The 12,600-nt window shown below is 45.8% G+C and overlaps 1 protein-coding gene across 1 annotated transcript; it reads right to left on the reverse strand.

Moving 5' to 3' along the window:
- Positions 1 to 3,349: 3,349 nt before the first annotated feature.
- Positions 3,350 to 4,303, reverse strand: LOC117347648 (probable serine/threonine-protein kinase nek3). Its single transcript, XM_033918838.1, has 2 exons — positions 4,121 to 4,303; positions 3,350 to 3,864 (listed from the first exon to the last, which is right to left on the reverse strand). The coding sequence occupies exons 1-2, from the start codon at positions 4,287 to 4,289 to the stop codon at positions 3,500 to 3,502; spliced, it is 534 nt and encodes a 177-aa protein (XP_033774729.1). The 5' UTR covers positions 4,290 to 4,303; the 3' UTR covers positions 3,350 to 3,499.
- Between the last annotated feature and the right edge of the window lie 8,297 nt (positions 4,304 to 12,600).

Raw genomic sequence — 12,600 nt, forward strand, 5'->3', positions numbered from 1 at the left:
GACGGCAGACAGTGGATGGAAGGAAGAGAGTTACAAGAAGATGAGGAAAGGAGAAACCACAGAAGACAAAGGTAGAAAAAAATTTCTATTTATTTATTGCTTTAGGAGACATGTGTCACTGTTTCTGTGAAGCATTGTATGCAGAGTCCAGCTTCTTGCTGGTTCAATTTAACCTTTGTCTATGTATTTTTATTTTATCCCCCCTTTTACAAAACTGTGAAGCGTTTTTAGCACCAGCCTTGGTGATAGCAGCTCTGATGCTCAGAATTTTATGAGCATCAGAGCTGTTACCTCCGTAGCTAAAATCCACACTACAGTTTTGTAAAAGAGGGAGGGGTTAGTTTGTGATTACATATTCCTTACTAGGCGAAGGTGTTTTCTGTGTTCTGTGTGTTCGAAAGACATGGTTTTCTGTTAGGATTGACGGTGTAGGATTGATCTGTGCTGGTCTGGCTTGTTTAGTTTTACAATGGGTGTATTGATGTACTGCTCACTGCAATATGTAAGATGCTGCCTTTTCCTAGGTACTCATGTGTGACGTGTGGTTTGTTACTAAAAATCATGTTTTTCTTACAGATGGGGGGGGGTGCCAAAAAATGATGGGCCCCGGATGTTACATATGCTAGGTACGCCACTGTATGTAAAGATACCAGAAAGCTGGCGTAGCAAAAACTTCTAAGTTTTGAGTATTTAACCCTCCCACAATCTCACGGGCACTCGTTTCAAGTTTATTGAGATTTTGATTTAAACGCAATATCAAATATTTTCAATGCGTATAACAAAAATAAATTTGGGGAAATAAATAAAACCATTTGAACCAGTGTTCCCGCTAAGCTGCGCTGGCGTGCGCTGGCGCACAAAATATTACATCGCAGCGCACACGTTTCTCGTCACAGCGCACGATCGGAAGAGGCGTACGGCAGATGGCAGGGCGGCGAGAGGAGAATCGGGCGAGTTGGCTCATAACTTGCTGGCGCCCGATATTTTTGGCTCACGGTGAAAAAAGTTTGCTCACAACACCCGCCCGCTTAGAGGGAACACTGGTCAGGAGACCAGTGCCCCTGTTTTATTGATGGTAAGTAGTTCAGGATTTAAAGCAAACTAAATGTGCATCTCCTTACAAGAGGCATACAGGGAGATGGGTGACTAAAATTATGTCAGGTGTACACCTTATACATCTATCACATTTTGTGTGCACGAAAGGAAAGATGTTAACATATCACCTCAATGCATTTCATCTAATTTATACTTAAAGGATTAAGCATGATAAGTGTTATACTCTATTAAGAACATCTCTAAACAAGATAAGGTGTCAATCATGTAGCATTACAAATTCTACCTAGTTGACACAGCCATGTAAATTAACACTTATGTTTGATAAGGTTTTGCATTTATCCAGTACGCAGTTGTCCTTTATTTTCAATAAGTTGTATATTAAAATGTATTTTTAAAAGTATCATAGATATGATGTCAGATTTTTCTGATCATCGAAGGAGAGCTGGCAAGCCAAGTCCAGATGTGGGAGCTGAGACGGTAGGAGGCAGGCGAGTCATGATGCTGGAGACATGAATTGTGAAGTTGTAGTCACCACTGCTGCGACACAGGAGGCTGGAGGGCAAAGAAAACACTGTGGTAAGGGAGAGAGAGGGAGGGAGAGAGAGAGAGAGAGAGAGAGAGAGACACTCACAGGAGGACTGAAGATCCCACGAGACGGTAGGAGGCAGGCGAGTCATGATGCTGGAGACATGAATTGTGAAGTTGTAGTCACCACTGCTGCGACACAGGAGGCTGGAGGGCAAAGAAAACACTGTGGTAAGGGAGAGAGAGGGAGGGAGGGAGGGAGAGAGAGAGAGAGAGAGAGACACTCACAGGAGGACTGAAGATCCCACGAGACGGTAGGAGGCAGGCGAGTCATGATGCTGGAGACATGAATTGTGAAGTTGTAGTCACCACTGCTGCGACACAGGAGGCTGGAGGGCAAAGAAAACACTGTGGTAAGGGAGAGAGAGGGAGGGAGAGAGAGAGAGAGAGAGACACTCACAGGAGGACTGAAGATCCCACGAGACGGTAGGAGGCAGGCGAGTCATGATGCTGGAGACATGAATTGTGAAGTTGTAGTCACCACTGCTGCGACACAGGAGGCTGGAGGGCAAAGAAAACACTGTGGTAAGGGAGAGAGAGGGAGGGAGGGAGAGAGAGAGAGAGAGAGAGACACTCACAGGAGGACTGAAGATCCCACGAGACGGTAGGAGGCAGGCGAGTCATGATGCTGGAGACATGAATTGTGAAGTTGTAGTCACCACTGCTGCGACACAGGAGGCTGGAGGGCAAAGAAAACACTGTGGTAAGGGAGAGAGAGGGAGGGAGGGAGGGAGAGAGAGAGAGAGAGAGAGAGAGAGAGACACTCACAGGAGGACTGAAGATCCCACGAGACGGTAGGAGGCAGGCGAGTCATGATGCTGGAGACATGAATTGTGAAGTTGTAGTCACCACTGCTGCGACACAGGAGGCTGGAGGGCAAAGAAAACACTGTGGTAAGGGAGAGAGAGGGAGGGAGAGAGAGAGAGAGAGAGAGAGAGAGACACTCACAGGAGGACTGAAGATCCCACGAGATGGTAGGAGGCAGGCGAGTCATGATGCTGGAGACTGTGGGTGGAGTGGGGTGGGTATGGTGTGAATGGATGTGAAGGGGTGGGAGTGTGGAGGGGGGTGGATGGAAAGGGGGGGAAGAAGGAGAGGGAGTTGTTTTTATACTTTTTTTGTATTTTTTCTGGGAGGGCGAAGGGCAGGAGGGGGAGGGAGTGAGGCAGGGGGGGAAGAAGGGGAGGGAGTTGTTTTTATACTTTTTTTGTATTTTTTCTGGGAGGGCGAAGGGCAGGAGGGGGAGGGAGTGAGGCAGGGGGGGAAGAAGGGGAGGGAGTTGTTTTTATACTTTTTTTGTATTTTTTCTGGGAGGGCGAAGGGCAGGAGGGGGAGGGAGTGAGGCAGGGGGGGAAGAAGGGGAGGGAGTTGTTTTTATACTTTTTTTGTATTTTTTCTGGGAGGGCGAAGGGCAGGAGGGGGAGGGAGTGAGGCAGGGGGGGAAGAAGGGGAGGGAGTTGTTTTTATACTTTTTTTGTATTTTTTCTGGGAGGGCGAAGGGCAGGAGGGGGAGGGAGTGAGGCAGGGGGGGAAGAAGGGGAGGGAGTTGTTTTTATACTTTTTTGTATTTTTTCTGGGAGGGCGAAGGGCAGGAGGGGGAGGGAGTGAGGCAGGGGGGGAAGAAGGGGAGGGAGTTGTTTTTATACTTTTTTTGTATTTTTTCTGGGAGGGCGAAGGGCAGGAGGGGGAGGGAGTGAGGCAGGGGGGGAAGAAGGGGAGGGAGTTGTTTTTATACTTTTTTTGTATTTTTTCTGGGAGGGCGAAGGGCAGGAGGGGGAGGGAGTGAGGCAGGGGGGGAAGAAGGGGAGGGAGGAGTGGTGACAAGAGGGTGCAGCTCCCTCGTTAACAGTGGAGCCATTCACGGGGTGGGAGGGGTACCGCGAAGTGCTTCTAGCAAGACCTGCAGTGCCCCTGTCACGTGACGAATGTGTTGAACGGATTCTTCAGCACAGTCGTTCATGTGCTCCACCCCTGCTAAGATGGTAACCACCGCCGTGTAAATGTCCTCCACTGTTACAGAACTGGGCGGAGGATCTGTGTTTGTGGCAGCGTGAGCCACAATAGTGGTCGCTGCAACAGGGGTGGTGGCCGTTGCAGGGTTGGTCCCACAATCTCTGGTTGAGGGTCGGAGGGGGGCAAAACAGGTGGAACAACGGTTGGGGCTTTGAATGGGGAGTGGGGATGTTGACAAAGGCGGCGAAGAGGAGGGGGATGCCAATATATCTGTAATGAAAAAGAGCATGAAAAGCAGGTGGACATTGAAAAGACAATTATGTACAGTGGAAGCATCTTTGAGACAAACTTGGTTGTTTTTGTTACATATGAACAAACCTAAGCATTTTATATTATATTATTAAAATTCAAGTGATGTCTTAAATCATAAATGTGTTTATTAATTGTACACTTGATGTACGTTGTAAAAATGAATAAAAGCTTTTACAGTACAAAAATTACAGAATAAAAATATCATAACACTTACCGGACTGGACAGAGAGGTCGCTAAATCTGTCCAGGATGGGGGTTGAGGCAGTACTCATTGAGGTACGTGGGAGGGCTGGGGGAGAGGTGATGACAGAGGGTCGAATTTCAGGGAAAAGTTTAAGGCAGAACTTGGGTTTAGGGGGTGGGAGGGAGGGGGAACAGGGCATTGGGAATGAAGGGGCAGGGCAGGGTTTGGGGTGTTTTTTTAGGGGGATCCTAGAGGGTGGTCTAGGGCGTCGGTGGGGGGAAGTTGGATGAGACTGGGCGGAGGTGGAAGGGGGTTGGGACGTTGGATGGGACTGGGCGGAGGTGGAAGGGGGTTGGGACGTTGGATGGGACTGGGCGGAGGTGGAAGGGGGTTGGGACGTTGGATGGGACTGGGCGGAGGTGGAAGGGGGTTGGGACGTTGGATGGGACTGGGCGGAGGTGGAAGGGGATTGGGAGGTGGGGCGTCTGCGGGGGATAAGGAACGGCCGGTCAGGGATAGGGGTGTCTTCCTCCTCCTCCTCCTCCTCCTCCTCCTCCTCTTCCTGATCCTCCTCCTCCTCTTCCTCCTCACTCGCATCTGAAGACATAAATGCATGTAGTGTCAGAAGTATATGAAAAACTGTTAATGTTTAAAATGTTTGTCTGCGCGCGATTGTCTTTCGAGTTTTTGACCTGTCAACGTTTAAAATACATGATTGTTCAACACAGATATTATGACTGCACACCTTATACCCACCCGATATTTTACTGTAACATACCTGGGGTGTTGTACAGATTGCGGCGGACAGCCTGGACCCATGCAGGGTGATGTAGCCTGAGCTCGCGGGCTTTTTTCTTCAAATCCTCAACCTATTACATAATGGAGAGACATGAGTGAGCCATGATATATGGTTCATAGAGAATAGCACGTGGACAAATCGCGCAGACATGATATATATATATGCATTGAAAGCAGTGCATGGAAATAGATTGCAAGCATAATAATTATGTAAATTTTGAAAACCCGACTGGAATACAGCTAATTAAATCAAATAAGTACATGAGAGACACCATTATCAACTGCAAAATTTTTCAGCAGATGTATGATGACGCAGTGCGCGATTTCAGGAGATGCGTATCCATTTTTGCCTTCCGCGCAAAAAAAAAAATTCTTTATCCGCGCCAATTTGTCAGCGCGCAATTGTCTATGAACAACATGTATTTGATAAATACTTACGGAGCGCGGTGTGATAGCGCGGGCGTTGAACAGCTGCGCAAGTTCTCCCCAGGCCCTGTCCATTTCACCTATATTGCGTCTTTTCCCCTTAACGGGGAAAAGCAGTTTAGCATTGAGCGTGAAGTACTCAGTTAATATGAGTACTTCACGCTCGGAGAAATTGGGCTTCCGCCCACGGAAACCCACATAGGATGCCATCTTCTCTGTGAATCTATGACGTTTTTGCAAAGCTTAAATACCAGTCACATGACCGATGTTGTGTGAATATCGTGAGATTTCCCCTTTTCAGCGCTGCTATTGGTTATCTAAAACACGTGTTAAATGGTCAATAGTCAAACAGATTTTACTACATTGTAGTGATGAAATGCACATATTAATTGAGTATGTGTGTATTTTATAGTATATAGTTTTGTAGTAATTGATTGAAACACAATTAGCGTTAGCATGGCGCGCATATGTGTTGAAACGCGTGATGACATCAGCTTGTCTCCATTAGTGCATAATGATGACGTATATCATCATACTAAAGTTATAGTACTTTTTCGCGCAATTGACGGATTAGTTTCCCAGTGCGCAATTGACGGGTTTTAGTATAATGAGCGCAAGTTAAAAATGCGGACGAACAGAGTTAATGGGAAATCTGAATAAATGGTGATATTTGTAAATGCGGGTGGGGGGCCTAATTGCAAAGCTTAAATACCAGTCACATGACCGATGTTGTGTGAATATCGTGAGATTTCCCCTTTTCAGCGCTGCTATTGGTTATCTAAAACACGTGTTAAATGGTCAATAGTCAAACAGATTTTACTACATTGTAGTGATGAAATGCACATATTAATTGAGTATGTGTGTATTTTATAGTATATAGTTTTGTAGTAATTGATTGAAACACAATTAGCGTTAGCATGGCGCGCATATGTGTTGAAACGCGTGATGACATCAGCTTGTCTCCATTAGTGCATAATGATGACGTATATCATCATACTAAAGTTATAGTACTTTTTCGCGCAATTGACGGATTAGTTTCCCAGTGCGCAATTGACGGGTTTTAGTATAATGAGCGCAAGTTAAAAATGCGGACGAACAGAGTTAATGGGAAATCTGAATAAATAAATAAATAAATAAGCTATTACAGTGTTTGAATATGGGAAACACATAAGAACAATAAAATTATATTAATTTTAAAAAAATCAGGGAGTCATGAGTAAATTATTGTAATTATTACACATCATTTTCCACTCCTAATATATTAATACAGTCATACATCACATATGTTTGTGAAGAGGGATGCAGAGAAAGCACAGTTACTTACCGTAACAGGTGTTATCCAGGGACAGCAGGCAGATATTCTTAACACATGGGTGACGTCACCGACGGAGCCCTCGGTACGGACCTTTTTAACTAGAAGTTTCTAGTTGGCCGCACCGCGCGTGCGCGAGTGCCTTCCCGCCCGACGGAGGAGTGCGTGGTCCCCAGTTAGGATAAGCCAGCTAAGAAGCCAACCCGGGGAGGTGGGTGGTACGTAAGAATATCTGCCTGCTGTCCCTGGATAACACCTGTTACGGTAAGTAACTGTGCTTTATCCCAGGACAAGCAGGCAGCATATTCTTAACACATGGGTGACCTCCAAGCTAACAAAGAGGGAGGTGGGATGGTTGGCCATTAGGAAAATAAATTTTGTAACACAGATTGGCCGAAGTGTCCATCCCGTCTGGAGAACGCATCCAGACAGTAGTGAGTAGTGAATGTGTGAACTGAGGATCAAGTGGCCGCCTTGCAGATTTCCTCGATGGGCGTGGAACGGAGGAAAGCTACAGAAGCAGCCATAGCTCGGACTCTGTGGGCCGTGACAGTTCCTTCCAGTGAGAGACCGGCCCGAGCATAGCAGAATGCAATACAGGCAGCAAGCCAATTGGAAAGTGTCCGTTTGGAGACAGGATGACCCAAACGGTTGGGATCGAAAGACAAAAATAGCTGAGGGGATGTTCGGTGAGCTCTGGTACGATCAAGATAGTAAGCAAGGGCACGCTTACAATCCAGCGTGTGCAACGCCTGTTCCCCAGGATGCGAGTGAGGCTTAGGGAAGAAGACGGGCAGCACAATGGACTGGTTGAGGTGAAAAGCTGAGACCACCTTGGGAAGGAATTTAGGGTGGGTGCGCAGAACAACCTTGTCATGGTGAAAAACAGTGAACGGTGGGTCGTCAACCAGTGCATGCAGTTCGCTAACCCTCCTGGCAGAGGTGATGGCAATCAGGAAAAGCACCTTCCAGGTAAGGAGTCTAAGTGAAGTTGTGGCAAGAGGCTCGAATGGAGGTTTCATGAGAGCTGAGAGTACCACATTCAGGTCCCAGACAACTGGAGGAGGCTTGAGGGGTGGTTTGATATTGAAGAGCCCTCGCATAAATCTGGAAACCAGAGGATGAGCCGTGAGGGGTTTTCCGAGAATGGGCTCATGAAACGCAGTGATGGAACTGAGGTGGACTCTGATGGAGGTAGTTTTGAGGCCAGCATTGGACAGCGAGAGCAAATATTCCAATACGGTTTCCACCGCTAAGGAGGTGGGTTCCTGATGATGCCGGAGACACCACGAGGAGAATCTGGTCCATTTCTGATGGTAACATTGGAGGGTGGCCGGCTTCCTGGAGGCGTCCAAGATGAGGCGGACCGGCTGAGATAGGTTCTCTGGAGAGGTCAGCCCGAGAGAAACCAAGCTGTCAGGTGGAGCGAAGACAGATTGGGATGCAGTAGAGACTGATGCTGCTGCGTAAGTACAGTAGGAAACACAGGAAGGAGAATGGGTTCCCTGGAGCTGAGTTGGAGCAGGAGTGAGAACCAGTGTTGGCGAGGCCACCGAGGTGCGATAAGAATCATGGTGGCGTTGTCCTTGCGGAGTTTGGACAAGGTCCGCAACATCAGAGGAAACGAAGAAACTGGGGACCACGCACTCCTCCGTCGGGCATATTCTTAACGCATGGGTGACGTCACTGACGGAGCCCCGGTACAGACCTTTTTAACTAGAAAGTTCTAGTTGGCCGCACCATGCGCGAGTGCCTTCACGCCCGACGGAGGAGAGCGTGGTCCCCAGTTAGGATAAGCCAGCTAAGAAGCCAACCCGGGGAGGAGGGTGGGACGTAAGAATATCTAGTGAGTAGTGTGTAACGTCACCCATGCGTTAAGAATATCTGCCTGCTGTCCCTGGATAACACCTGTTACGGTAAGTAACTGTGCTTTACTGCTCAATGCAGAAAGTAGGTATCATTATCCTAAGGTGTGTATCGGGTCGTTTGTTCATTCTTATCTTTGTCCTAAAGTTAAGTGACCTAATGTTAACATGAAAATGGAATCTAAGTCACTCTGCACTGATAATATGCCACCAGGTCAATTGTACAGGAGATGATTTAACCTACATAAATGAAGGAATTGAAAATTATATTTTTCTATTGGAATTGTGAACTTGAAAATGGATGAAATAAACCTTTTAGAAAATGTACATTTAGTGGAAGAACTTCAGATGTATTCATTTGGAAGCATTGGATGTTGGCAGGGATATGTTCTTTAGAGGATGTAATAACTAATAGTAAACTGCTTGACCTTTCACAATTGCAACATATATTTGGTCTAAATAAATCACAATATTTTATGCTTTCAGGTGGTATAACTTAATAGCTGGACTTGTAAATAAAACAACAAAACATGGTCTTAGAGACATTTGGAGCATTGAGATTAAGCATTCAATTGATGCATCTCAATGGCCACAACTTTGGCCTAAAAAATATTGCCACTATCATCTTGAGGCTGGGACATTAGATCATCTTTTATTGTATTGTCCATATATATTATTAGTTTAGAAATCAATGTTGCCTCAAATAAATAGGATGAAGGACAATCCAGTAGCCTTGACTTATTATTGTATTATGGCAAATTATGTATTTAATTATGTCGGAATAAATATGATTTCAGGAAATGTTATTCATGTTTTAATCTTACATCAAGTGTTAAAAAAAAAAACAAATTTTAATTTAAATGCAGCACTTGCAATTCTTTCTAACACTTAATTGTTTCCATTGTGTCCTTACGTGTTACTTAGTTGGATAGTACAATACAAATTTACATTTAATGGCATAGTTATTAATGTCATACTAACATAAAGAAAACAACAAAATGTTTTAAACATTGGTAAATGTTTATTAAAATATTGCATATGTGATAAACATGTAATACACATATGTTCAAATGCAGTGTCAACAACACAAAATCTTTCAGTTCACCATTCATGATCTTTTATGTACAACATACTGAATTATATCTTTATTCGTTTTAAATCATAAACAAGTGTGCAATAATATATCCATTAAAGGTGGCACAGCAGTTAAACATCAGTGACAGTGAGTAAGGATGTGGTTATAGCAGTGAAAAAACATCAGGAGCAAATTAACAGACAGTTTAAGTGAAACAGTAGAAACAACAGTCTGGACCACCAAAAGGAGTGGGGGACATAGACAATTTAAAGTGTATCATCTGTTCATGCACCATGTGTGGAAATCACACATTTTGCTATACGACCTTTGAAAAAGAAAGACCATACACACCCTTCAAATTAAATGAGCAACAGTGGGAGAGAGTGAGATATTGGCAGAGCAGTTAACCAACATCTGTGAGAGTGAGAGCAGTGGTTTCAGAGACAGCACCTGACTGACATTCTGCTGGGGGGGGGACTCTGCTTCTGGGTCCTGCAAAGGCCAACACCTGACTGCCACCATCACGTTTGCACCCTTGTCAACCCATTCTGGGTCCTGCAAAGGCCAACACATGACTGCCACCATCAGGTTTGCACCCCTGTCAACCCATTCTGGGTCCTCATCTTTTTCTGAATCTCATGGCTTCAGAGACAGCACCTGACTGACATTTCTGCTTATGTACTTTCTAGGCCACCAAAAACAAGGGAGGAAATGTACAATTTCAAGTTTTACAAATTTTCCTTAACACAGACGCTTTCCCTGAAGCCGCTCCATCCAAGACACCATCTGACCTTCCCTACGTGAAGGAAAAAGCCTTTGAACACCACCCACAACACCTTGAAAATGTCAAAGCGAGTACAGTATGCTTGAGTGGGTTACCTTGCTCGGCATAAAAAACCTTCACGCTTGGCACATGTCAGAGCAGTGGATACTAGGATAGGTAGGGGTCAGAGGAGGGCTTCAGAGAAGCAGTTAACCAACAGTAGTGGGAGAGAGAGATATTGGCAGAGCAGTTAACCAACATCTGTGGAGTGAGAGCAACAGTTGGCAGAGCAGTTAACCAACAGTAGTGGGAGAGTGAGATATTGGCAGAGCAGTTAACCAACATCTGTGGAGTGAGAGCAACAGTTGGCAGAGCAGTTAACCAACATCTGTGGAGTGAGAGCAACAGTTGGCAGAGCAGTTAACCAACAGTAGTGTGAGAGAGAGATATTGGCAGAGCAGTTAACCAACATCTGTGGAGTGAGAGCAACAGTTGGCAGAGCAGTTAACCAACAGTAGTGGGAGAGTGAGATATTGGCAGAGCAGTTAACCAACATCTGTGGAGTGAGAGCAACAGTTGGCAGAGCAGTTAACCAACAGTAGTGGGAGAGTGAGATATTGGCAGAGCAGTTAACCAACATCTGTGGAGTGAGAGCAACAGTTGGCAGAGCAGTTAACCAACAGTAGTGGGAGAGAGAGATATTGGCAGAGCAGTTAACCAACATCTGTGGAGTGAGAGCAACAGTTGGCAGAGCAGTTAACCAACAGTAGTGGGAGAGTGAGATATTGGCAGAGCAGTTAACCAACATCTGTGGAGTGAGAGCAACAGTTGGCAGAGCAGTTAACCAACATCTGTGGAGTGAGAGCAACAGTTGGCAGAGCAGTTAACCAACAGTAGTGGGAGAGTGAGATATTGGCAGAGCAGTTAACCAACATCTGTGGAGTGAGAGCAACAGTTGGCAGAGCAGTTAACCAACAGTAGTGGGAGAGAGAGATATTGGCAGAGCAGTTAACCAACATCTGTGGAGTGAGAGCAACAGTTGGCAGAGCAGTTAACCAACAGTAGTGGGAGAGAGAGATATTGGCAGAGCAGTTAACCAACATCTGTGGAGTGAGAGCAACAGTTGGCAGAGCAGTTAACCAACAGTAGTGGGAGAGTGAGATATTGGCAGAGCAGTTAACCAACATCTGTGGAGTGAGAGCAACAGTTGGCAGAGCAGTTAACCAACAGTAGTGGGAGAGTGAGATATTGGCAGAGCAGTTAACCAACATCTGTGGAGTGAGAGCAACAGTTGGCAGAGCAGTTAACCAACATCTGTGGAGTGAGAGCAACAGTTGGCAGAGCAGTTAACCAACAGTAGTGGGAGAGTGAGATATTGGCAGAGCAGTTAACCAACATCTGTGGAGTGAGAGCAACAGTTGGCAGAGCAGTTAACCAACAGTAGTGGGAGAGAGAGATATTGGCAGAGCAGTTAACCAACATCTGTGGAGTGAGAGCAACAGTTGGCAGAGCAGTTAACCAACAGTAGTGGGAGAGAGAGATATTGGCAGAGCAGATAACCAACATCTGTGGAGTGAGAGCAACAGTTGGCAGAGCAGTTAACCAACAGTAGTGGGAGAGTGAGATATTGGCAGAGCAGTTAACCAACATCTGTGGAGTGAGAGCAACAGTTGGCAGAGCAGTTAACCAACAGTAGTGGGAGAGAGAGATATTGGCAGAGCAGTTAACCAACATCTGTGGAGTGAGAGCAACAGTTGGCAGAGCAGTTAACCAACAGTAGTGGGAGAGTGAGATATTGGCAGAGCAGTTAACCAACATCTGTGGAGTGAGAGCAACAGTTGGCAGAGCAGTTAACCAACAGTAGTGGGAGAGAGAGATATTGGCAGAGCAGTTAACCAACATCTGTGGAGTGAGAGCAACAGTTGGCAGAGCAGTTAACCAACAGTAGTGGGAGAGTGAGATATTGGCAGAGCAGTTAACCAACATCTGTGGAGTGAGAGCAACAGTTGGCAGAGCAGTTAACCAACAGTAGTGGGAGAGAGAGATATTGGCAGAGCAGTTAACCAACATCTGTGGAGTGAGAGCAACAGTTGGCAGAGCAGTTAACCAACAGTAGTGGGAGAGTGAGATATTGGCAGAGCAGTTAACCAACATCTGTGGAGTGAGAGCAACAGTTGGCAGAGCAGTTAACCAACATCTGTGGAGTGAGAGCAGTAGTGGGAGAGTGAGATATTGGCAGAGCAGTTAACCAACATCTGTGGAGTGAGAGCA

Source organism: Geotrypetes seraphini, chromosome 13, assembly GCF_902459505.1.
Source record: "Geotrypetes seraphini chromosome 13, aGeoSer1.1, whole genome shotgun sequence".
NCBI lineage: Eukaryota > Metazoa > Chordata > Amphibia > Gymnophiona > Dermophiidae > Geotrypetes > Geotrypetes seraphini.

Coding starts and splice junctions, on each gene's coding strand:
- LOC117347648 (XM_033918838.1), bottom strand. CDS start 4,289: ATGCCCTGTTCCCCCTCCCTCCCACCCCCTAAACCCAAGTTCTGCCTT. Junction 3,865..4,120: donor CGACCTCTCTGTCCAGTCCG/GTAAGTGTTATG, acceptor TTTTCATTACAG/ATATATTGGCATCCCCCTCC.